General features: G+C 47.5%; 1 protein-coding gene across 2 annotated transcripts in view; it reads left to right on the plus strand.

The window, feature by feature from the left end:
- The first annotated feature begins 680 nt into the window (after positions 1–680).
- SHC4 (SHC adaptor protein 4) overlaps positions 681–26222 on the plus strand; it is a 34326-nt gene continuing 8784 nt past the window's right edge. For both annotated transcript variants that reach the window (XM_074880129.1, XM_074880130.1), the window contains exons 1-7: positions 681–1957; positions 11474–11544; positions 18647–18710; positions 19581–19700; positions 21367–21420; positions 24624–24675; positions 26024–26150. In XM_074880129.1, the coding sequence (XP_074736230.1) occupies positions 1379–1957; positions 11474–11544; positions 18647–18710; positions 19581–19700; positions 21367–21420; positions 24624–24675; positions 26024–26150 (1067 nt within the window). In that variant the 5' untranslated portion in view covers positions 681–1378. The remainder of the gene's footprint in view (positions 1958–11473; positions 11545–18646; positions 18711–19580; positions 19701–21366; positions 21421–24623; positions 24676–26023; positions 26151–26222) is intronic.

Here is a 26222-nt window from a genome sequence, read left to right on the forward strand (position 1 = left end):
AGCTCAGGGAAGGTGAGCTCAAGACTGAAAATCCAGCGAGAGAAAAGCCCTCAGCCAACGGAGGGCACCGAGGCCGAGGGGCCGGAGTTCCCCTCCCGGCCTGACCCCCCTGGCGCTGCACTCCTGCTCCCCCCGCGCTGCCCGAGGGCTCGGGGCCCCCCGCGGAGGGCCCAGGTATTTTCAGGCCCTAAGATGGACCCGGCTCGCTGCTCTGGCCGCCAGCGGTACGGGCGGTGCTGGAGCCGGGCTGGGGGCTGGAGCTGAGCTGCAGAGCGGGGGGCGCTGGGCCCAGCCTGCCCCTCCCTCGGTGCTGGGGACAGCCCGGGGGCGCCCCGGCCCCCGCTGAGCCTCGGCTCTGCCCCTGCCGCCGGCCAAGGAGGAGGGGGCCGGGCCGGGCCGCAGAAAGGGGCTTTGGAGGGATTTTGGGCACCACCCAGAGGGTCCCGCCGCCCCCGCGCGCCCCCCCCCCCCCGCCGCGCCCCGCTCCCCGCGCGCTGAGGGCGCGTGAGCCGGCGGCGGGCGGCGATTGGCTGCGCCGGGCACCCCGGGGGCCGCCGGGCCGCGGCCGCCCGCCGAGCGCCATTCACGGCGCTGCCCGCCTGCACGCGCCAGCCTCATTCACAAAAAACTTCATTCATAAAAGCGGCGGCGGCGGCGGCGGCGGCCCGGGCTGCGGCGGGGGCGGCTCGGGCGCTGCCCCGCTCCTGCCCCGCCGCTCTGCGGGAAACAGCGCCCGGGGGCTGGTTCGGTCCAGTCGTTTCGGGATTGTGGGGCTGGTGTTCCGGCAAGCAGTAGCGAGGCTGACGCCGAGAGCTGCCGGCGCCGTTCGGTATTTTTTCTTAAAATCCTGGGTTTGTGCCTGCCCGCGGGGCAGGAGCGCTGCAGCGCAGGGATGCTCTTCGCCTCGGGGGCAGCCGGCGATGGAAATGCAGAGCGCTGGGCACCTTCCCGGGTTCGTGCCGGTCTGCAAATGTGTTTGAGCTTGTAGCTCTCTTGCTTTGTGCGGAATATGCTTGAGCTTTCGCTGCGGCCAGGACTCCGCGATTAACGCTGCTACAACTGTGAGTCTTCAGCGCTAGGTGGGATTTAGGCTTGAGACAGGAACGAAGGCAGGTTTGGATAGCGGCTCTTCAGTTTAAGCTGCCGTACCACCGATGTGCTTTCCTGTATGCTGCTTTTATTACTGCTTACAAGATACCAGACATCCATCCAGTTTTAAGTCTGGTCCATTGAGGAAAATAAACCACTCGAGAGGGAGTCAGCAAAAATAGCCAATAGGTTTCTGTTTTTAAAATTGTTTGACTTGTTTGATTTCCATATAATTTATCTACAAGAGCCAATTTATGCAAGAGTATCCAGTTACAGACCTGCCAAGGCTATGAGAGAACGCAGCCAGCAGAGCTTCGGTGGACACATCCTGTATGTAGGGTTATTCAGACATCCAGGAATGCTGCACAGAGCTAAGTACAGCCGATTCAGGAATGATTCGATAACATCCCTAGATGAAGGTGCACAAAATACGTCTTTAAATATCAAAGGTTCTTCCTCCTCTTCCCCTTCTTCAACACCTAATTTACTGACGGAAGATGTCTCCTTGGGGCCACAGGACACCTGCACCACCCTGTGCACGCTGATCCCACGGATGGCCAACATTAAACTGGCCAACCCGTCAAATCTGCCGGGGCTGAAAAGCTTCTGTCTGGGAACGAAAGAGGTGCCACGAATTAAACTCACGGAGTGCGTTACCATCCCAAGCAGCCCAACCTCACCTGAGATCAGCTGCCTCTCGGCCTCTTATCCACAGCCCGACCTGGACAAGCTGGCCCTAACCCCAAAGCCGGCGGGCGACTGCGCCGTGCGGGGAGCTGAGGAGGCTGCTCCTGTGGGCAGGCAGGACAGGACCCTCACCCAGAGCGGCGAAGGCGTGGGGGAGCCAGGAACAACCTACAGCGTGCGGGTGAGTACTCCCAGGGCTTCCATGCTCTGACAAAGCAAACTGCTCAGGTGGCTGCAGGGTGACCTCCGTGTTCTCGCTTCTGGAGCCAGTGCTCCAAATCACTGACTTCTCCCGTGTATTTCCTGTCTCCTGGTGTGCACAGGGATGTGGTGTCTAACTGAGGGAGTTAAAAGGACCACAGCCATTCCCAGAGGTGACACAACATCCGTTTTCAAAAGACTATCTTTAGACTCTCTGAGGAGTGCAGCTGAGTTGCAATTGAAACAGGGGTTGCTCTGGCCAGAAATGCATGTTGGAGGGTGGAGGAGGCCCACGGAAAAGGCTTCCCATCCTTGCAGAGCAGCTCCCAGGCACTAGGTGCACGCTGGCCCACGCTGCTAACGTATTTGTCATGGAGGGTGTGGGAGAGGTGCTGGGACCGCTGCTGCTGCCCAGACCACCTCTCCCCCGTGCCTCCTGCTCTGGGAGGGGAGCGGGCAGGATGCAAAAGCCATCCTCCTTTGATGCTATAGGGCTGTGTCTGGTTTTCTTGGTAATGGTGATGTACTTCTTTGGAAGACACCCTGAAATAGCCTTTCTGGGTATTTTTCGTGTTGTGGACTGGGGTTGGTGTGTATCATCTTCTAATTAACAGTCAATGGCCGAGAGGAGACCATGGCTCCTGGGCTCTGTGCTTTTGCTCCCTCTACCCCTGCCACACCTGGGAGCTTTTTAATTTTATTTTCCTCTCTGGACTTTAAATTTTTGTGGCTGGACCTCACTGTTTGCTGGCCATTGCTTCTTTCTCTATGCTCTGAACCTCTGACCCTGCACATTTTAGTGCTTTGCTTCTTCTGTCAAAAGCACTCCTGGGCAAACACTGCCTGCTGCTTGCCTGGAGGCAGCCAGTGCAGACCATGGGGAAATGGCAGAGAGAGCTATCTAAACCTGCTTCACAAATACTCTTGTAATGGCTGGCCTGACCCAAGGGCTCCTGTAGCTCTCACAGCCCTCGTGCCTGTCCCTGACACGCAAGGAGGACCACAGGAGCAGTCTGTACAAGGGATTATTAACCAGCATCTATTCCTTCTGGTGGCTGCAGGCAGGGTGCTAAGAGAGAGTGTGTGTGTGTGTGTGTGTGTGTGTAAGCTCTCAGTTTGGTGTACAGGAAGTATCAAAATGTGCCAGAAAGAGTAAAAAAACCATAAACCATGCAAAATTTGTGTCCACCCCTATGACGTTTCGCAAGCAGAAAGGTCTAAAGAGGTGCAAGGCCAAGTTGCTTTCCAAATGCAGCAGGAGGGCAGGCAAGTAAGAGGGGAGAAGAGCAACATGGGGAGGTAGCTGTGTTCACCTTTCACCAGGCAGGAATGAGATGCCTGCTTGCTGTCCGGCAGCGGTAGCACAGCTGGTTTGATGGGATGTTGACTGAAAGGTGAGGATGTCCCAGCACGGCACCAGCTGCTGTGAGTGGAGCTGCAGGAGGCCCCAGGACATTCACCTGAGGTGCAGCAGGTGGAGGGAGGGGATGCACTATTTAATCGTGCTGATATGTGTCCTTTTATGTTTGCTTTTCTTTAAATTCTAGTACTAACGTGAACACTTGAGGTTTTGACACCAGCAAGCTGCTGAAATAGATGAATGAGACTGTGACTTACAGCGACAGTACAAGGGCCACCGCAGCTCCAGGTGGCCAGCTCCAGCTTTCTGCCAGCCTGCAAAGGGCTGCGCTGGCGGATGGTGTGATGCCCAGTGCCCCCACCATGCAGGAACTGCCTGGTGTGCTGTGGTTTGAGCAGTGCCCAATGCAGTGTTGCTTGTGGTTAAGGCTTTGAGGTACCTATAGAGATTCAAATACTGAAATGCTAATGCCAGAGGCACACTTAAAGAATTCAGTTTCTGACATGGGGAGGAGATGATGAAGCACAGGGGGAATTTCCCAGATTTCTGTTTTGGCCCGGGGCCAAGAGCAGAGGCACTGAGGTGTCACCTGCCAGGAAGTACATGAGCAAGAAAGACAGAAAAGCCAGCAAAAAATGAGACAGACTTGACAGGAAGGTCATGTGAAGTGGGGAAGGGCTTGTCCCTTCCTGCTGCTCTCCAGGTTGTATTTCCAGCATGGTTTTCTGCTGGTCTTTCTGGAAGTCACCCCATTTAATGGGGAATGTCTCTGAAGGGAGGTCACTGGCAGGAGCCTCCCAACACAAGAGGGAAATGTTGTTTCCCTGCCTCTTTGCTGCATATTCCCACTACTGTTGCTGCCATGGCTGTGGGCCTGCAGGAGCCAGCCCCAGGAGAGCCGCGAGAGCTTTGCTGATGTGTCCTGGCCAAACTCTTGGTGTTTTTTTCAACCAGCCCCTTTAGTAACAAGCAGGTTGGTAAATAAACAGCCTGGAGCTTCAGCATCACAGCACAGGCAAGTTGCTCATTTCCCTAGGGAGCAGGAGGCTTCTCTGGGAGCTGGCGATGGAGCCTCAGATGGGCTGGGAAGCAGCCAGGGGCGCAGGGCTGCAGGAGTGTGGTACAGAGGGATGGTCTCGCCTGGAGGCAAAGCGGGGCCGAGAGGCTGAGGGGCCAAGCAGCCTTGGGAGCTGCTCCCAACCTTTATCCCAATCCCTACCCCCTTGCCCCGGACTTCAGCCTCCCTCCTGTGGCGTTTGGAGACACCCACTGTCCCTATGCAGCTTCTCGTGCCCTGTTGGGTATGGGATCATTGGGATCTTCCCAGAGACCATTTTAGGAGGAGGGTCAGGTCTACGTTACAGGGATTGCTGCTGCTGGAGATCTTTGGCCTTGAAAGCTTAATCGGATTTTGAAGAGGATTTGTCACTTACATGGAGAGGATCTACAGTTATTTTAGAAAGGCAATAATATGGTGAAGTAATGAAATGCCTTAGGGCAGAAGCTGTCCCCTATAGACTGGAGTGAGGCAGAAATTGTCTTTCTAGGCTTGGTTTAAGAAGAGGTGATGCTGAGCTCATTGCGTGTCCCTGGAAGGCAGCTGTGGCTGTGCGTGACTGGTGATCACTGGGCACCTGTGTCACGGCCGTGTGCCACCTGGGCTCCAGTGACAAAGCTGAGACCTGTAACAGCACCTGTTCCCCCAAGATGCTCGTGTGAATAACAAAGAGTCCAAATATTAGTATTTAATAGAATCCCTGACAGCTCTGATTCCCATGGTGTTATCTTTCAAAACATACTTTGTACACAGTTTGCTGCAGGTTTTACGAGATGGATATTTACCTTGGCCTTGTTCACGTTCTACCTGTTACACGCCTTCCCACAATGCCGCCCATCTGGAGCTGAGATTGTCTCTAAACGGTGCCCATAGTGGCCATGGGACTTGAGTCTCCCACTGGTGTTTGTTATGGCTGTGACGAGCCTGAGGGATATTCCAAGAGGCACTTGTCCTTGTTCTTGCTCATTAGGGAGAGCCGGGGACGTGGTTGCTCCTGAGCAGGAGGATAAGAGCCAGCTCTCAGCACTGCCCTGCACCAGTGGCCCCTATGAGACCACTGAGAATCAGCGGGATGGTGCCACTGGACCTAACGTGGAGTAAGGCTCTGTGGCTGAGCTTAAGTCAGTAATGCATGAATCTTTGGGAGATGATGTTCATATTGGTTTGAAACGTGCTATTTGACTAAAATACGGAAAGGGAATGCCATTTCCAGATATTTTAAAGTATAATGGTATTCTACCGAAATAATATGGTACAGGTTGTTTGCAGCATCCTTTGTCTTAAAGGAGTTTTACCAATATACAGGTTGATCCTGTGCTAGCAGTTTGATGGCATATATATATGGATAGATGCCATCATATAGATATAAAATCAGTTGCTTGTCTCTAGAGTAAAAGGAGCCTGACTACTTCTAACGTAAGAGTTCAGAACAATGAGGAGTATGCCCTGAGAAAGTTCACGTGGGCACCTGTCCCCTACGCACTCCTGCTGTTGTCCATGGAGGGTGCAACAGGTCAACCGGGAGCTGCTCCCCGCCTCTACGTGAGGAGCGGGCGTTCAGGGCAGCCCTTTCCTGGTCCCAAGGAGCCACCAGTGCCTCTCCTGTGCTCAGGACAGGGAAAAATTGTGGTGTTTCAGCTGCAGCCGCTTCCCTGGCACGTGGCACCCTGACACTGCAGCCGGAGAGCTGCTCTGCATCGCCTGTTGTAAATAACTAACTACAGGCGTGTGTGCAGCCAGGGCTCTCGCAGGAAGGAGATGGGCTCTGGTGATTCATGGCTTCGGAGCCGCAGCTGTGAATCATGAGCCGGGGGCTCAGGGCTGTAGGGTGCTGGGGTGGCGCTTGCTCTGCGGGCTGAGGGGGACGGGGCCCGTGGCAGCCCCGCAGCACCCACCTGTGCACGCCCGGTCCCACGGGGCTGCGCCTCTCGCACCCAGCACCGTCTCCAAGGCCCATGCACTTCTCTGGGTAATTGCTTCTTAACAGAAACCCACACATTTCTAGGCCGTTTGCTTTATCACAGCCAGGAGCACAGGGCCAGAGCAGTTTTGAACCAATTCCCTTGGAGCCCTGGTCTGGGTATCATGCTGCAGAAAGTGGTTTTTCAGCAAAAAACTAAAAAGAGAACGAAAATATGTGTGTGTGTCTGTATATTTACGAACTTTTCCCTGGGTTTTTCTCAAAATGTATTTAAAAATTGAAAACCTGTGAATGAGATGGTCAGACTTTTGCAGGAAGATTTCCATTTATCAAAAGCTGTTCTTCATGACAAAAAGCCACAGCTCGTGGCCCCTTAGGGAAGAGGCCACGCTGGTGGGCAGGAGGAGCAGGACAGGCCAAGGCCCAGCCTGTCTGTCTGCACCACCGCTGCTACAGGGAGGAAGGTGTGAGCAGGGCAAGCACATGAGGAGAGTTATGCTAGCACTGACAAACTACTAGTGGGGATTTTTATGTGCTTAATGGTCTTTAATGTGCCTTTTTCTTCCTTGAAGATGTCCAGTCTCTTTTCCAGCCCATTCTACCTGGGTTTTGTACTCTCTCACAGGTGCCCTGGGGGTACCCACGCCTGCAGTTGTGCACAGCTGCTGCCCTGGGCTGCCTTTGCCTCTCCGCTCCCCTTAGGGGGGGACATGAGAGAGGCGTCACTTTTGGCTTTGGAAGGGGTTGGTGGAGGAAGCCAGTGTGGTTCAGGCTGGGCAATGAGCTGTTTGAATCTCCTGCAAGGTGCAAACCTGGGCCAAAGTTCTTCATTAGCAGCCTGGCTGGTGGCTGCTAAGGGTGTTACGTAGCGATGACCCCAGCCCGCTGACTGCTGGTGCCTGCGGACTGGCTGGTCGGCAGCGTGGTGCAACCTGTGAGCTGACAGGAACGCAGTGCTGCTGCCAGGGTCGCTGTGGGGGTCTCTGATTTCCAGTGGACACAGTGGCTTTTCAACTTCAAAGCCACCACAGGCAGCATCTAAGGAAGGGCTGAGAAAACTTCCCCACAAGAACTACAGTGATCTGTGCATTGCTCCTTGCCTGCACCCCTGGCTGCCTCCTGGCATTGTCTCTGGAGGGAGGCCAGTGCTTCACCTTCCTGCCAGGGCAAAAAAGCTGGGGGATCTCACATCAGGTGTTGCAACATGTGAGAGCATGTCCCTGAGCCCGTCAGCCAGCCACAGGGAGGGCAGCACTGTGGTTGTTACAGGCAAAAGTAATTTTTCCTTGGTGTAAAAAGCAGAGGCCTGCCTCCTTATAACTCCAGTGCCATCATCCTGCCGTGTGCTGGTGGCTGCTGCTCGCTTCTGCCCACTCTTCCCACCGGATCCATCGAAAGCTAGAGATGAATTATTCAAGCAAATCAAAGTGAAACTCTCCTGCTGCTCTGCAGCTGCCTGCCCTGCATGGCAGAGTCGTGTCCCCTCCGTGGGGCAGCACCCACCCCAGGCAGCCCTTGCTTGCAAGGAAAGAGGATGATGGGAAGCTCAGAAGTGGTTTTTCCCTCACTTTAAAAGTGCCTTATTAAAGCAGTGCTGGGAAAATAAATGCTTGCATGGGATTCAGATCCCATGCTCATGTGCACACACAGTACTGCTGCTTGTGGCCAGTTTCTGCTCAGGAGGCTGTGTTTTATTTTTAGGGTATTTGAACGTAGTCTCAACATATGTTTGGGCAGAGACTGTTTTGCAGCAGCATGTTACCTGACTGCCTCTGTGAGCAAATCCTGTCACTTGGATTTTTTGTTAGTTGGCTGTGGGGTCTGTAGGAGCTGCTCTTTGCATTATGCATGAATTAATGCCTTTTAACTAATAGGTAAATTGCAAGGCTGCAGCTGTATTTGTTTAATTAGGAGCTCCGTGTGCTGCTCCCTGTATCATTCCTGTGGGTGAATCACTGGCTGTCATTCAAGCTGGAGCTGGAGCCACTGACTGCGTTATGGCAAGGAGTGAAATGAGACGTGGGTCTGGATTAGAGGGTGCCTGAAAAGCTTATTCAGGCTAGTGCCTGCCTAGTGCCTTCACATCTCCTCCCACACAGTCCCTCATCCTGTTTGCAGTCACTCTCCATCATCTCTTGTAAATAGATGTGGAAAGATGCTATCCCAGCCGTGTGGGGAAGCAGCAGCCAGATTACCCTCCAGATTCAAGAGACGAAGCAGCCCCTGGTGCCACTGCTCTCCCCAGCCCTTCGCAGGGAGGCAGAGGACAGCTTTGCGCACGTCGCCGTTAGAGGAGCTGTTCCCTTTCCAGCAGGGACTAGTGAGTCTGTTCTTTCCCTTCCGAGAGCTGTTGCTCAACCTGGCAAGAGCTCTCCATCCTGCTGCTGACAGATCAGCGGGTTCAACATCCACTTTCACTGGTGATGTCAAGTCTTTAGTGCTCGGCTTGTTTCAGTGTTGGCATTTTATTTTGCTGTAGGTAGCTGTATTCTGCAGTTGTATCTGTGCTTGTTGTCCCAGGCTGGTTACAGCACCGTTGTGCCTGTGTCCAGCTTCCCCTAGCAGCTCAGTGAAGCTGAGGTGTGCTCCTCTTTGTGGGCCTTCAGAAGATGAACCCCTTTCCTTGGACACCACATTTGAACCCTCGATATTGCTGTCACCACGTTACAAAAACTCTTGGCAGGTAGCTTGGGCTGGGGTAAGGGCTGTGTGCTGCTGCGGAGGGCACCCCTGGATGCTGCCCTGCTAATGCTTTAGCTTAACTCTCTCTACTGCAGGAAAGCAGGAGCTGGCCTCAACCTTGCATCCCCAGATGAGCCCACTAGCATTTTGTGGGAGCTGCTGTTTGGGGTGTACAGGACGGGGAGTAGGGGCACCACCTGAACTGGAGTCCGGGCACACAGAAGTCTGAGACAGGCGTTGCCCTTGTATCCTGCCTTTCCCTTTCTCTCACATACCAGTTGTACTGCTTGTTGGACTCAGCTGTGGAGGGGTTAATTTTTTCCTTGTTTGTTTGTTAATTATTCTTTCTTCCTCAGAGAGTGTCTTTTGTTTTCTTGAATAGGCTTCTGGTATCCCATTGTCCTTTTATGTGCTCCATGGGCTTCTCCCCATCTCTGTGACCCCAACTTCCTCTGTCCCAGTCCCCAGGCGTCCCCCTGCCCAGGGCTCTGCTGGTTCTCTGTACCCTCCTACTGAGATGTGAAGGTTCAGCCATTACTAACTGTGCTGGTTTAGATAACCAATGGCAACTAAAATAAATGAGAGATGCAGTGAGGTGCCATGTTAATGCACTTCCCTACTCAGGCTTTTAAAGAAAAAAAAAAAATGTCTTTTGTGAATCATTGATAAGTTCAGCTTCACTCAGGGTCACTTATGCAAAAACCTAATATTGATTTTTTCATCTTTGCTTAGAGTAGCTTCCCACGCATCTGTTCAGGATGCAATGGGGACTCACTTATCAGCATATGACTCACCTACTCCTCTAAATCTGTTTTTTTCAAGGATAGAGGAGCGGCCAACCAGTGCACAGGATGCTTGACCTTATACTGTAGGATCAGAGGTCACTGCTGTGCTACAGGCTGAGGCTCTAGACATATTTTCCTCATTCGCTTTGTTCCCGTTAAGCAGGAATATCTTTAACAAGTAAGACAGCTCTCAGAGTCCTTTACAAAGTCATTAAATGTTCATTAGGGAAGCAGTTCTGCTAACCCTTCAGATTCTTATTGATGTCCTTCCAGGTCTCTGACCTAATTCTGGAGTTCTCCCAAGGGTTACATTGCTATCTGGAAAGAAACCAAAATAGGGATAATACAATTGTTGTGGAATCCCTGCTTGACTGCACACATAACGTTCTCTTTTTAACACACGCATTCATTTCAGGAAAGTCTCCAAAGCTGAAACAGATACCTAAATCCAACCCCCTCTGAATGGCCCAGCAGAAAAATTGATTCACAGCAAAGCGAGGCAGAGGAGGTAAATACGGTACCTTTCCCTGGACAGAGCGTGCTTCCTCCGTCCATTCAGAGCAAGAGGACAGAGCATGCATGTTCCTGCCTGTGATTTCCGGGTTGTCTGCTGTATCCCAGAGGCTTTGACTACCTGCAGGAGAGGTCTGCGCAGGCAGGCTGTCACTGCAGCCCGCGGGCACTGTGTGAGCACTGCAGGATGCTCTCCAAAGCCCTTCTCCCTCTGGAAGAATTCATTGTGAAAGAGAGGATGCAAATTGAGAGACCCAGACCTATGCCAGCCTTGTGAAAGGGAGATGTTAAAGCACTTCAACAGCAAAGAGATGGGTATCTACAGCAATGCTGAAGGAATTAGTAAGACATATTTTGGAGAGGTAAACTCAGTGGATAGACTTAGCCTAACACACTTCATTGAGATGAAAATGTTCCATAGGTTTGTACATAACATCAAAGGAGTCTATGGGCTGACATGCCATCACATTCTTGATGTTTCTGAAAATTAGTCCTATGCAAATCCCAAACGACTATAGAAAAAGCCCCCAGCTCTGCCCCATACAACAGAAGTGTAGGAGTCAGCCTCTAATTTAAAGCAGGTCAGTTTATAGTGCAGGCTCTTAAGAGCTTTTGCTATGAGCTGGAATTGCAACTCTACCTCCTTCATCTTCTGCAGAGGTTATTTGTCATCAGATGTGCAGCAGCATGGAGCCAGTGGTTTTCCTCATGCCTAGTAATGCCTCCCGCTGCTCTGAAGGGACATTGAGCTCTTCTGCATGGGGGCTCTGAGTGCATTTGTCCCGTGGGGCTTCCAGAGCCACTCTGCTCCCGGGGATTTTCCCTCCAGCACTTATGTATTCCTCCCAGCTCAGTGCCACAAGCTCATCAGTGAGAATAAGCAGAACTGGAAAAAAGGAATGATTGGATTTTGTGTCCCCGGAGTGCTTTACCTTTTTTTTGTGCTATGTTGTTGAAGCCACTGGTATCTTTATTGCTCATCTCTACACTTTTCAGTAAAACGAGATCTATTTAGGAAGCAGCTTTAGGATGGCTGATTTGATTTTCCATTTAGACTGTGGTTCTGCATATACTTAGTGAACTGAAATCACATTTGCTTCCTTCTGTGATCCTCCTTTTACCTGCGTGCTAGATATTAACAAAGTCCTCCTTTCTCTCTGTCTCTCTGTTTTCCCTAGTACATGGGCTGTATTGAAGTGCTGCAGTCAATGAGGTCCCTGGACTTTGGCACGCGAACGCAAGTCACCAGGTAGGTGGTATCAAACTGAAATTCAACCCAAGAATGAAAAGCCTGAGTGCTAATTTCTGTATAAAGCCAAGGATGCGTGCCAAGCTCTGAGACAATTTTGAATAGGAGTTTGCATGTTTTGTTTTGTTTTTTCCCAAGCGATGATTTGAATTATTTGATCATTACAATAGGCTATTTGCATTGGAAAATGAATTGTTTCAGCCACAGACCTTATTTCTCTCCCAGTTCTTGTTCTGGATGCAGAGAGCCTCCCCCTGCAGTCGCAGCACGGTACAGACATCCCCAGCTAGTTGGGTACCAGCAGCAGCCAGGCCATGCTCGCAGGCTCAGCTCAGCTCAGCTCAGCGCTGCCTGCCCAGCTCACCCAAGACACAGGGTGCACCGGCTGGTGCTACTGTGGCTGTGGGTGGCCGAGGTGGCGAGCCTGGATGCTCGCGGGCCTCTCTGCCGTGCTGCTTCACACCTGATGCAGAAAGTGCCATCGACTCCTCAATCCAGCATGGTCATCTAATGAATTTTTATCAGACATATGACTTTGCTTGACCCCATCTGCACCAAGGCCAGGCTCAGCTGGAAGTGGTGTCACAAGGAAAACATGTTGAAATACAGCCATTTCCAACTGTACTGCAGACGTAAGTTTCCAGGCTGCAAATCAGAAAAAGATGAATATTTTGCTCTCAGATACAACTGAATGTGGTTTAAACGTGAAATATTTTGTTGTCTGTTGAGAAGTTTGCAACTTCTGTGGCAGATTGCTGCCAATCACTGGGTGTAGATTATTGATACATGCACCTGTGGGGTTGTTGAAATGTCCTGTCAGGAATAGAAAAGCCCAGTTTATTTTTACGTTTTCTCTTGTAAGTCTGTCAGTGCAGGAGTGTTGGAGTTTTCAAAATAAGCACCCTCTTTCCAGCTCAGAGCACTGCATGCTGCTGGGATATACTCATGGTCCAGCAGCCAGGACTAGCACTCTGCTGGGCAGCCCCAGCACCCACCCAGCATCCTGGCACCTCCAAAGGCTTTGTGGAGGGCTGGGTAGGTGCAGAGTATTTTGGCCTGGCCTTAGACATGTTCCTTCCTTCCCTCAGCTATTTTTCTAGCATGGTTCTTGCTGAGGATGCCAGGAATGTGGTTGAGGTTTCCTGTGCCTGCCCATCTCTTTCTTCCTGCTGGTGGATGATTTACAGATGCTCTTTTGCTTCCTCAAGTGTTTGTATCAAAGAAATCCTGGAGAAAGGAAAGAAACATGAAGAGATAAGTGTTACATTTCTACCTATTGGCTCCCAGACTTACCAGCTAAAAGGAAGCAACTGAAAAACTTGAGTCCTTAAATGCCTATATAACACACTCGAAAGCTGCCCGATTTGTTTTATATTCAAAATCAGCGGTTGTTGACATTTACAATCAGCATAAGCACGCACTCACCCAGTTCCTGCATGTGTATATGAAGAAGTGCCTGAGATACAAATATACTTCCCTCAGCCTAGTCATTTACTGATCAAAAAGAGCCATGTAGTACGCTTATCCCAAAGCAATCAGCCCGGTGCATTCAGACCAAGCCACTGTATTCTTCAACAGCCTTGGCCAAAGAGCGAGGTTATCTCCCGTTTGTTAGACATGGAGTGTGTATGCTGCTGCACTTATCAAATAGAACTTTGGATGGTTTGTCTGGAAAATAATGAATTACTATGTGACAAGAGCTTGCCAACTTAAATTTGGCCCAAGTAGTAAGGTTTTGTTAACCAGAGATATGTGAAAACTTAACAATGGAAATATTTCCATCTCCTAAAAAAAATGCCATTGCTGACCTTAATGGGCTCTTTTGTGCATGAGAAATTCAAAACTTAAACTGTTTGCAAACTGAATGCTGAAGTGCTGAGCTCATGCATGCAAACTTCAAAGATCGATTACAAGCTGACTGGAGTGAAGATAGCATTGATTATTCCCCTATTGTTCTCCCAGGGGAGTAATTTTATAGACAGCATGCACAATGCACCAACCAGGGAGTTATTGGAAATGATCCCATTTTAATCATCACTGTTACTTGTACTGGGGGTAAAAAATATTTTTACTCCAATGGCATTTCACTAAACAAAGAGGCATCTTCTGTTCTGAAGTGATGTAGAAAAGGTCTCCAATTATGTCTGCTCCCTGCCTTGTTTTATGTGTATTTGCATTCTTAGTCTCTTGATCTCTAAAATTAAATAAATTATTTACCTATGAATGTTAGAAAGACCAACAAACTCATGTTTGCCAAAGTGCCCTGAGGACTCAAAAGAGATGAGCGTGGAGGATTTATTTTCTCATTTCTTGGTGGACTTGCATTTTCAGTTGCTTACCAGGCACAGGGTCGGGGAAGGCAGAAAGTGGCCTCTCCAGTGCTATGCATGACCATGGGGTGCAGAGATGCCGTATGGCCATCAGGCCAAATGACCACAGCGTGGCAAGGGAAGGGCCAGGCACTGAGGTGCTCTTTACCCTTGGCTCTCGGTGGCTGTGCGGTGAGAAGGTTGGCAGAGGAGATTTTGCCACAGCATTTTTCTTTTCCAGCTCTGTGCTATTGCCTGTCTGTGACCCAACTCACATGCTCTTAGGACATCTCTCCATTTTGCAGAAATTTGTGATCCCAAACACCATGTAGATGACAAGAGTAACACCAAGAAATAACAAGTGTAACAGGTTCCTCTGCTTGAGAGGCTTTGTATTTTTTTGAATGGTAACCCATAAACATGCTGTGCTTGCTGTTCTTGGTACAAGATGTGTTCAGGCTGTTGCCTTTGTGCTGTGGCAGGTCCTGCCTTTGATGAACTCTGATGTGCACTTCCCTTATCCAGCCCTACAGCTCTTTTCCTCTTACATGTCTTCCACTTCTGCTAAAGCAAGTTTATTATTAGTTATTGTATTTGGGCATTTATGGGAAGAGGGATTCTGTATCTCAGATCGGGGCATTAACTTGTAAACTTGAAAATGGTCAGGCAATGAAGGGCGAAGGGCATCTGAAATGTGCTGCTGGGGAGGGTTGGTGGAAGAAGGCTGACTTTGTTCGGAAGATTAATTTCAACTTTGTTGAGCCACACAATCCCTTTCTGTTAGATAGTGTAGGCAGAGGCTTAGATGCTTAAAAGCAAATCTTCAACAGCATGCTTACTTGCTTACATCAGCCCATCTCTCATCTTTTACTCTAATTTGGAGGAACAATAAACAAAGCGCCTCACTGTTACTGCCAGTGCCGCGCTCTCGCATGTGCATGCTCTGGGAGGAGCATCTGCTGCGGGTTTCACTCCAGAGGTGCAGACCCAGAGAAAACCTGTAGACTATACAGCTGAGCTGATATAAAGGCTTATGGATGCCAAAAATGGGGCTGTCCTTGTCACTCCCTCCTGCCCTACAGGGGCCTTGCCCGGTGGCCACAGCCCAGCTGGCCACCTGGCTGCTAACCCAGTGGGCAGAGGGAGCAGTGGGCTGGGAGGCTGCACCAGATTTTTTTTGGAGAAGGCAAAAATTTCCTGTGGCACTGGCTCCTGTAGAACTCAGCTGCGTGGGGGCTGTGGCACTGTCCCGGTTCAGTGCATCTCAGCCCAGGAGGTGGGGAGCTTCTTACAGCTGTGTGCTTAGGAGCCTCGGTGTCTGAGTTGCAGACAGATGGTCCTGCTTCCCCATCCCACCTCCTGGGTCCCACAGAGATGCCCCCAGGGAACTGAGCCAGCCTTGATCCTCATTGAACTGGTGCCCAGCAGAATAACTCCTGGGAAACTCCCCTTGCAATGGATGGGCATCTGCTGGGGCCAGGAGCAGGACGTCTGCCTCTGCGGTAGGTCTGCTTCTGGTGACAGCCCAGGGGACCAAAGTGCTTCAGAGTAATATTTTTCAGGATGGTGAAAAGAGCTGACCCAAATCTCTTCCATTCACTACAGAAAGTGAAAACTGTGTCAATGAAACAATGACCAGTTTATGTAATCGTGTGGGCACTGCAGAGCCGACAGACAGTGACTCCACTTCAAATGGCAGAAGATGCCTGAGGAGTCAAGGAGCAAGATTTTCTTTGCCTTAAACTACAAGAACAATTTAAATTCCTCACAGCTCTCCCAATTTCACTCTGTGACTCCCAGAGTTGAGAAGAGCTGCTGCAGAGTACACAAGTGAAGTTATCTCATTCAGGGTGATTTAAAAGAAAACAAAAAAAAACCCTGAAATGTTTTGCTTTGGGATGAATGACAAGGAGAAAAACCAGCAACATGACTGGAATAACAAGGTCACATTTTCTGCTGTTGCCTCAGATTTGGAAGATACCAAACAGACAAGCAAATGCCAGAACCCATAAGGTTCCACATTCATCCAGGAACAAGGCAATTAACTATGTGAGCTACGCACAGGTATATGCCATCCGGCAGATCTAAAAGCTGAGACTTGCCCAGGCAACTGTTTGAAAATGAACGGCTGTAAGAATGAGTTAATAGCAGATTTCCAAGAAGAAAGCACGGATACAGTAAATCCTATTTCAGTTTATCGTGGACGTATCCAGAGTTTCTTTTCTTCCTAATGTACGGTGCAGTTTCTAGTTCAGCTCCGCCTGACCCATGGAAATGACTGAAGGTTAGAAGCGTTCAGTTGTAGCAGCAAGGTGTTACCAAACTGCTGCCTTTCACACCATTAAAATAATATTTGAGAACGTTTGTTAGATCACCTGGAAAACCACCCAGAGGTATGCAGCAAGAAATGGCTTTGAGAAGATGAATTCCCGTACCAAAGAGAGGTAATAGAAACTATTAAGTAGAAACAATTTGCCTACTTTTTGGTTCCTGTTTGCTGGACAAATGCTTCAGAGTGTGGTGAAGTGGGCAGTCACCACGCTGGCTTGTACAAGAACAGGGTCTGTTGCTGGCAACTTTGCCTACAACTCCTATTCCACATGGGCTGCCTGAAGTGTGCGAGAACTCATTTGTCACCAAAATAGATGACTTCCCTGTTTTTCCAATTTGTTCTGTATCTGGTTTTCTTTCTAGGTAGAGCTAGACTTGAAGGCTCCAAGTAGCCTTAATGTCTTGGCTCTGATTTTAATTTCCTTTAATATTGAATGAGAAGATGAGCTCTCATTTTCCAAGCTGATTATTGGAATCTGCAAGATCATCCTGCAGGATGCCTTTCCCATTTATTTTTTTTTTAGTTTTGGCCTTTCTACTGGTAACAGCTAAATAAAACAGGAGGTAACAAAGAAGGATATCAGGAATTTGCTTCAAAAGTGTATTTTCAGCTGTGTAGGGGGAAGCGGTTTGCTTTAAAACACTAAAAAAAGGCAATGTTTAAAAGGCTGTGTTTCTGACCTGTCTTGTGTAGCCCACAATGAGTCTCCTCTTCTTCCCCACTGTTTTCACTCAGGACATATTGATTACATTTTTATTATTTTGCCATGGGTGAGGTCTGCATTCATTTGACAGTCTCCAGGTTAAATTTCTCAGGATGTTCTCTTACAGGAAGACTTGAGGTCGTTTCACTGATCTTCAGTGCTTTAAGCACACAGAGGTCCGTGGGGCACTGAGCAGGGGCAGCAGCAGTGCTGTGGTTCACTGCCACTGTGCTGCCTTTACTCACAGCCTGAGCTGCTCCCCGGGCATGACGCAGGGTCCTGGGGGGACCACACTCCTCACTGGGGCACCTCCGCTTCGTGGGACTTACCTGGCTGGAGTCTCTCACTGTTTTGTGGTCTCCTGATATTTTTCAGCCCTTCTGAACCAAAACTTTCTCAGGGAATGAAGCCCAGTGGTATGTTCCTCCCACACACGCGCCAGGATCTGAAGAGAGACAAACTTTCCTAACTAGCTCGTTTCCTAATTAGCTCTTTGGATAATAATCCAGTAATATAAACAAATAATTAAACAAACTAATTCCCTTGCCCTTAAGAACAGAATAAAATCCCAACCTTTGAAAGCCCAAGTCTGAATTCAGCAGTGAGAGAAAGGCTGAGGCGACAACCTCAATATGAAACCACCCGATATGGGAACCGAAGCCCGGGAGGGTGACGGGGGGACGGCACGCAGCTCGCCCCGGCGGCCCCGTGGCAGAGGGCCAGGGCAGCTGGGGACGTGGGGCTGTGGCTCAAACCGGGATGTCCAGGCAAGGTTAAGGAAACTTGCTAAGCACATCCCAGCCCAGTAAGTCACCATTTTCCTGTTGACTTCAAAACAGTAAGTAACAGTCAGGGAAAGCTTGTGACTGCCAGCAAAAGTTTTTTTCCAGCTGCTGTGCTAACCTTGATCAGGGCAGTTAAGTGCTCCACTGTATGTCCAAACCAGTCACCTGCCTGAGCATATATCAGAATTTTCTTTGTTCAAGTCTGGAAAATAGGCACAGCATGCCACTGTTATATTGTGTGTGATTTAGCTGTCTTTGATATAGACCATTAAGCACTGTGAGTGTTTCATGCCTTACCCTTCTGGTTCCCTAACTGAGAGGTGCCTGTGGAGAATAGTCAGTGGCTGGAAAGGACTTCTAGTTTGGGAAATACCTGTCAGACATGGAAAGATAGAAACTGAGACCTCAGGTTTGAAAAAGAACTGGAAAAGCTAATTACACCTCCTTTTTTTTTCCTACACCTTTTTTTTTTTTTTTTTAAATTAAAAAAAAAAAAAGAGAAACCCCAAACACCAGAAGGGCAATCAGGGCACTTGGCTGGGCTCCCTCATCACACCCCTGCTGCTCTAAATAAGATGGATTAAGGCAGGGACGGGATCTTCCCTGCCAAGCAAGAGACCTATCAACCATACTGAGAAAAAGGATTTGAAGGCATTAAGTTGTTTGAGTTTCTTGTGGTTAGTTGATGGGTTTCTTTAAAAACAAATTTTCATTAGGTAAAACTGATGTGTTTTATGAAGAAGAAGAATTGACCCAAACCAGGCTGCTGAATCACTGTATTTTGTTAAATAAGTCGTGGGGTTTTTTTAATAGATGGAGAAAAGAAGAAAGAAAAACAACTGTGAAAGATCTTCCAGAACATTTAAGTGTTTATAAGTGGGATGATAACAATAAATTGCAGAGTTGCTGGCCCTGTTACAGATGATGCATGTGAAATGATCCAACAGTTTGTGCTGTACTTTTCTATTTGCAGGGAAGCAATAAGCCGACTGTGTGAAGCTGTATCAGGTACAAATGGAGCTATAAAAAAGCGGAAGGTAAATACTGGTTTAGCTGAATAATTAATTTTCTATATCTGCTTTTGATAAGCTGGATGCACGGTTCCCTAACAGACTTTAGTCCATGCTGGAGTTAGTCCACATTAATCCATCTGAACTCGGTGTAACACGGAAGTGCTTGTAGCAGGGTGTTAGCCCACTTGGTTTGCCCTACCTTATTTTCTTCAGGATTAATACTTTGCCCATAGTTTTTCTCCTACCAGCCTTTGCAGTGCTTGGTGCTTTACAAGTTTTAGGTTCTGGCTGGTAAAATGTTGGAGGTTTTTTTTTTTTTTGATTGTAAAAGGGAGCTCGTTCACCAGAGGATTACCTGATTGTTATTTGTATATATATAAAAATTAAACACAACTAAAATGGCAGTGTTTAATGGGCTGATCACTTATTAAATAACTGGGATGCAGTGAGGGGCAGTGTCGGTGGCTGCTGTTGGATCATGTCCAGTGGAATATACTGATTCCCTTCTGTAACTGCGGGGCTTGGGAGGAATGAACTTGGTCCTGAAAAATGAATACATGAGAGAATTTCTTGATTTACATAGAAATGCTTCATCCTCAGGAAACAAAGCAGAGTTCAGCAGGAGAATTACACATTCTGAATTACTGAGCCAGCTATAACATTTAGCTCACTGGGATTTTGCTTTAAAACTTTTTTCCCATTATTGACATAAAAACCATGCCTACAAGTATTGTATTCAAAGCTGATATTTGTTAGAAGAGCTATTTGCATTTGATCAAGCCTTGCTCCATTGAAATTCTCAATAAGATATTGTAAAATCTACTTGACTTTGATATGTTTTTGCCCCTGACAGACTCAGCTGACAGCCTCTTTCTTTTGTTTCTTTGTTCAAAGCCTCCAGTGAAGTTTCTGTCTTCTGTACTTGGCAAAAGTAACCTTCAGTTTTCTGGCATGAATATAAAGCTGACCATTTCAACAAGCAGCCTCACTTTGATTAATGTTGACACGCAGCAGGTAGGATACATATAAATCAGTGTCCTTTTCTCCATGCTACTGTATTCTCCTCCTTTTGTGGCTTCTGAAGGAAAGGCTGGGAGCTTTGAAGGGAAAGCAGCACCCTTTAGTCTTCTTGTACATGCCTTGTAAATCTGAATTACATGATGCCTCTGAATTTAAAAATGAGAGCACTTTGGAGGAATTGGATATGCAGCACATGCCCTTTTTGTTTATGATGGTGTCTTCCATGGGGAGGGATTCTTAAGCACTTGGCAGACTGTTTCTCTGTGTGTGTCTCTGCCTGTGCAGTGCCTAATAAACAAGACACTAGTCCCAACTGGAGTTTCTGACAAGTCCTAGAGAAAAAAAAAAAATGGTATAAATAATGAGTCAGAACTTGACTTTGGTGTTATTCAAAGCTGTTTTACAGCTGGGTAATATATGTGCATAATCAGTTATACTATACAAAGTCTCTGGGCTCCATCGAGATGTGTTCCCAAGAGCCTTGATCTGTCCTGGAACTGGGGAGTGATCCCTTCCTGGCAGATGTGATGAGGAGCTTTGTCCTGCCCACTAATTCTTCTATCAGCTGTTGGCTTCAGCTCCCAGCACAATCTCGCCCAGGGCCAGCAGGAGGTTTCGCTCCAAGCTGGAGCAGGGGAACATCAGGGAGGTAGTTTTGGCTCAGTGGCTCTGAGGAATCACTGCACTGAGCTGATGCCATGCTGAGCATCAAACAGCTCTTGGGGGTTTACCTGCAGAGCTCTCCTGTCCCTTGGACCTCTGTGCTAGGAGGGTAAGGGTTTATGGCACCAGGTTTCCCTTCCTTTCAGGTACAGCAGCAAAGCACTTCCCTACAGTGGGTGAAACTGGGGGGGTGGCAGCTAAAATATGGCCCTTTTAACCTGTTCCTGTTTGTAACAGGACCAAAAGCTGGCTGGACGGATCTCCTTCCAAATGCACTGATGTGCCCAGTCACTGCACACATGGGCATGCAGGGCACTGTCTTGAAATTCTTCCTAGGTCTTTCATTACTAGACCTTTGCAAATGGAAAATCCTATTTATGCTGTTCTTGTGCCACCACCACATTTCATTATGTTCACACCTGCATAATCTATTGCACTTGATTTTACAATAAAGAACAGTTTGTCTCCAGAGATGAGGTAGTGTTTGAAATCCAGAAAAGTTGATGCTTGATCTGGCTAGTGAAATTTCTACCAGCTAACTGTTTAGAGCTAGCAGTGAGAGAGAATATGATCAGAGTATCAGCGGGGCTTGTTTGTAAGAACACCACCTTATATATACCAGGCATTTAAATAAAATTGTTGGCAATTTTAAAATTAATTAATATCTCAAGACTTTGTAAATGCATCCAGTGTCTCCAGTTATTCCCCTTTCAAAGTCTCATTTAGCTTCATACTGACCAGGTTAGAAGTTGGTGGTTGAATTAATTCTGAAAACCCTTTAATGAAGATTACTCAGGGATCTAGACGTTACTAAACGTGAATGGGTAGTCTCAAAAATATTCCTGTTTTTATCTCCTTGCTTCCCAAATGATATGTGCACGTATTAGTGGATTGGGTTGTCATGAACTTAATTGCTTGCTCTATGAAGATACAGGCTCTGCTGTTTTCTGAATGTGTGGCACATGAGCATGTTTAACTACTTTGTCATGCTTTTCAGATTATTGCCAACCATCACATGCAGTCCATCTCATTTGCTTCTGGAGGCGACCCAGTAAGTATTGATTTATAAGATATACTTCCGCAGGTATAATGAAATTATTATGAGAATAAAAGTACCAGCAAATACTTTGCTTCATCCCTTCCAATCCACAAGCACTAACAGAGTACACTGCACTGCTGGATCATGACCAGTAATGCAAGAAAACTGAGGGACCGAGACTGGAGAGGAGACATGGAGTAGAGACTCAGTGGATCTTTGATAGATACGTATAGTTAACTGTTGCCCAGCAGTGAGCCTTAGTTCATTCAAAAGCCCTCAGACTTGGGGATCTAAAAATAAGAACACATGAACATAGGAATTGTATTAATTTTGTGGTCCCTGTAATCCAACGTGACAAAAGCGGTCAGCACTGGCACCTCTAAATTTTTAGATGAATTTTGAGTCAAACAGCTCCTCTGTGACAGATGTGGCATAACCTTCTTCTTCCTGCAGATACAGGTTTTTCTCCTAGTATCATAGTCATGAAGTCATTGATGTTTTCAAGCTTTCTATCCTCTTCCAAACTCTTTATTGCAATGTTTGAAAGCAGAGAACTTGTCATCCATAAACACGCCCTATTCCCTTTTGAATCTAAGCAAGCCCAGCCCTGCCAGCATTCTGAATTTCACACTCCATGTGGTATGAAAACAGTATTTTTTAATCAGTTTTGAATTTTCTGCCCTTCAATTTTGTTAAATGTCTCTCTGTTCTCTGGTTATGAAACAGGGAAAAGAGAAGGCTCTGGGTCATGCTCTTGATAACACTGGGGTGGAAGCCAGATCCAGCTTTGACTGGAATATGACAGATTTGCCTCTTTGGATTTAGGAGCAGGCAAGGGGAACTGGCCCTGTGTGTGGCTGACACATCTTCTCTGGAGGGCCATGTGGGTGACGTAAGGAGCCCAGCTGCTCTGCTCTGCTCAGAGAGATGCTGCCCAAGCTGCCTGAGATCTGGAGCTTTTTGGAGCTAGGCTGGGAAGTGGGGAGGGAGCACGTGTGCAGGCTCTGTGCTGTCAGTCCTGCTCCCAGAAGGGAGGTATACCACAGGCCTGGTGCCAAAGTACTACATCCTTAAAGATTCCATTTAAAACAAGGCATTTTGAGAGTCTAAGAAGTTCAAATTTCACCTTTAGATGCCTGTGCTATCCTGATACACCACACTGTACAATACAGTCCTTAGGCTTTGCAGACCCCTCCTGAAGTGGATTTCCAGGTAGCTCCAAGCGTTGGTGCTCTGTTGTGCTGAGTATCACGATGTTTCATTTCCAAATAGTTTTCTTGATAGTTAAACAATTTAAATATGTCCTTAAGCTGACTTGTTTTTGAAGTATGTACCATGTCCTAGATGCTGGCTGTCTAGTTTGTCTTTATGTAACATTTCCAGTTCGGAAAATTCAGGGATGTGTTTTCAGACCTCTGCTCAGTGGGTTAGATGAGTAATTCTCCAAGGCGTGTTTACCTTTTTTAGGTTTTTTTTATATTATTATACTCCATTAGTTTTGTATAGTGATCCCATCAGATCTCACAGGCTACACCGAGCTGGGTTTGGTCAGTGCTTAATGGCAGGACCACCAAGAGATGTGTTTGCACACAGCTGTGCTGCAAGAAATGGGCTTGGTGGTACAGCTGGAGACACTTTTTTTAATATGTAAAATGGAGGTCTTGCTCAGCAGTAGTAACCATAAATCTAGTGGCACTTCACATAAGGGACAATTTTGGCACCTTGTTCAGGTAATTTTTCCAAAGTTCCCTTTACATTTAAAATGGGAGATAGTTTCCACAGGTCATGTCTCTCCATCTGCCCCCATGTTCTGGGTCTAGTCAACAGTGTTGCTCTGCACTGTTAAGGAGTAGCAATATTCTGCCTGAGAATAAAGCCTATTCTGGCTTTATTTTAAAGCCAAGTCACCCATGCATGTACATAAACATTACAAAGATATAAAAATAGCAGGTACTGCTCCAATTACTTTAGTTTCTAGTTGTTCTCTAGATCTAATTTACTTAAAAAATGTATCCTAAAATATTTATGAACTTTAAGAAAAACCTGAAAGGAAAAGGAAGGAAATTGAGTTCACTAAATGCATAAGAAATATTTAGCTTTCCTTGTTTTAATGATATTAACTTTGGAGATTTAAAAAAAATTATCTAGGACAAGTTCTGCTGGCCCTAAGACCTGCCTCTCGTGTCATTCATTGTGAATTATTAAATGATTGTTCTTGTGCATATTGCAAATGGGGGCCTTGTTTCCTGCCAGCTGATTGCATCTTCCCTCAAGAGAGCCATGCCTTTAAGCTGTGAATTGCATTTTCTCCATCCCACCTTAAAGATCCAAAATAACAAAATGCATCTTTAATAATTAAAAGAATGTTATTCATTACCTTACCATTTTTACTACAACACTGAGTTATCAGGCTACTCTTTGCTTTTGCAGTATGACTAGAAATGTTAATTTTTCTATTCCAGTTCCCTTTTCAGTTTGACAAGAAAAAGTGAGGATTATTTCAATGTTGGCTGGAGAGAGAATCTGAAACAGACAACTGATTATACTGAGGTTGTCTGATCTCAGAAGCAGCCTTGAGATCCAGAGTGATTTAACCTGATCGTAGCCAGACTAAAATCACGCAGCAGCAATTGAGATCAGATACCTATTGTATTCTGCAATATTTTAAAGATCAAAGTTTCTCTAAGATGCCTTCAAAACTCAATCTTCATACTACAAATCTAGAATATTCTAACTTGTCCTTTGCAGGATATTAGCACTATTTTACCTTCCACTGATATTAATAAGAACTGTCCCAGCTAAAAGCTGTGACTGGCAGTCACACAGCCCTAATGCGTTGCACAGGAGAGGCTTGGAGCTCTGTGGGAGCAGCAGAAGAGAGCAGCATTGCCTGCTGATGAGGTACTAGTTGTGACTCTACTCCTGTTGCAGAGTTTGGAGTTGAATACACAGTTTATTGAAGACCCAAATAATGCCAAATGGTCTAGTGCATTTATTACAACAAAAAGATTCCAGGACAGCTGTTGTGTTGATAGCTGCCAGTGTGTCACTGATCTGTCCCTTAGCCCACTTTGCTAGTACCTCTGGTTGTTTTCCCTGAAAGAAGCATGCTTTTTAAAGCTAAAAATATCTCTGTATACTCAGTTGCTTTGCTATGGTGGTAGGAGTGTTCATAATGATAACTTTAAAGACATTTGTTGTCTTCTTTCCTATAGGATACAACAGACTACGTCGCCTATGTAGCAAAAGATCCTGTTAATCAGAGAGGTATGGAAACAATATTCAGATTGTTATACATGTTTATATGATTGCTTTATCTGTACCAAGGAATTGTTTGAGTTTAAAATAAGAAAGCTACTGAACAGCTCAATATTCTGTACAATTTCTGACTTCCCTATATGGATATCAGTGATGATATGCAGGCTGTGGCTTTAAACATCATATTCTTTGTGCAACAAAGTGAGAATCTGCAGGTCAGATTAAAGCTGTACTAGCTGCTGGCTCCATGCAGGGGTAGGAGTCTTCCCAAGCCGGCCTTGCCTGGGGAGGAATGGCAGAGCCTGGCAAGGTGGACAGCTTGCCCTGCTCTGAGACAGCTTCCAGATGAGGGAAGGCTACTGAACGAACCTCCTCACCTAACCCAGACTCCTGAGTATGTTGCTGGAAGGCAGAGTGGGGTATAGTCTCAGGTGTATGAGGCCTACTCCCCTCTGGAGGCTAACCCAGGGGATAAAATCCCTTTCCAACACTCTCATTTGCCTGCAGTACAAGAAAGACTGGCCTCTGGCTGCTTTCATGCCAGACAATTCTCAGAGCAACACTGCTGATGGCTATGAAGTTGGTAGTGGCAACTTGCAGGAGAGCTCACTCTTAAGGTGCCATGGATGGCTCAGAAGATCAGGATGTTTTCTGGAGAAGCTGGGCTGGAGCCTTGCAGTCTGGCCTCCCTCACTGCTACACTCTGTAGCTCCCTCACCGCTATTTTGATTAACTTAGGGCACACCAAGAGTTCACCAGTAAGTCCCGGTATTGATGCTGGGATGTGCAGAACTCCTGTACCCTGGCAGCCTGCAGGCAGGGCTGGCAGCTGGCCCAGCACCATCCCTGAGTGGCACCTCTTATGGCTCTGCAGAGGGGAGAGCTGGTCCTGGGCACAGGGCACTCACTACTGGAGTGAGTTTCCTCAGGTTGTGCGTGAGAACAAGGACTGGTGGCAGGAGCATAGTCTTGCCCCGAAGGAGCCCTGCCCCAGGCTGCCAGAGCCACCCATACTTGTGTTTTCATGCTATTTCACATGAAAGCTGCACACTGGCAGGGCTGGTTCTCTCCCCTGCTTCAGCTTACTGCCAGGCAAGGAGAAAAAAGAAGGTACAGGAGCACTCCATGCAGGAAGCATAAATGGAGGGTTTCTTTTATTGAGGTATAAGTTGATAGTATGATTAAAAAATACCTAGAGCAATTTCCTCAACACATAAAAAATTTCAGTCTGTATAATGTCCTAAAGCTATCTAGATGCATAATTTCATGCCCAGCTTTTCTGCTGTAAGCAATATAGCTTGTGTCTCTATTTTCTGGTATAAAGTGCATTTACTTAAAGTAAGGTGTCTCTTTACAGCATGCCATATACTGGAATGTCCCAATGGGATGGCACAGGAGGTGATAAACACCATAGGGCAGGCTTTTGAGCTCCGGTTCAAACAGTACCTGAAGAACCCATCTAGCCTGGTTACATCTAATGAAAGGTCAGCACATTCTCAGTCACTTAACTGGAGGTTTCCTTCTCTTTAGGACTTTTCAGGAAAACAATATACTCC

This window comes from Strix uralensis, chromosome 11, assembly GCF_047716275.1.
Source record: "Strix uralensis isolate ZFMK-TIS-50842 chromosome 11, bStrUra1, whole genome shotgun sequence".
NCBI classification, from domain to species: domain Eukaryota; kingdom Metazoa; phylum Chordata; class Aves; order Strigiformes; family Strigidae; genus Strix; species Strix uralensis.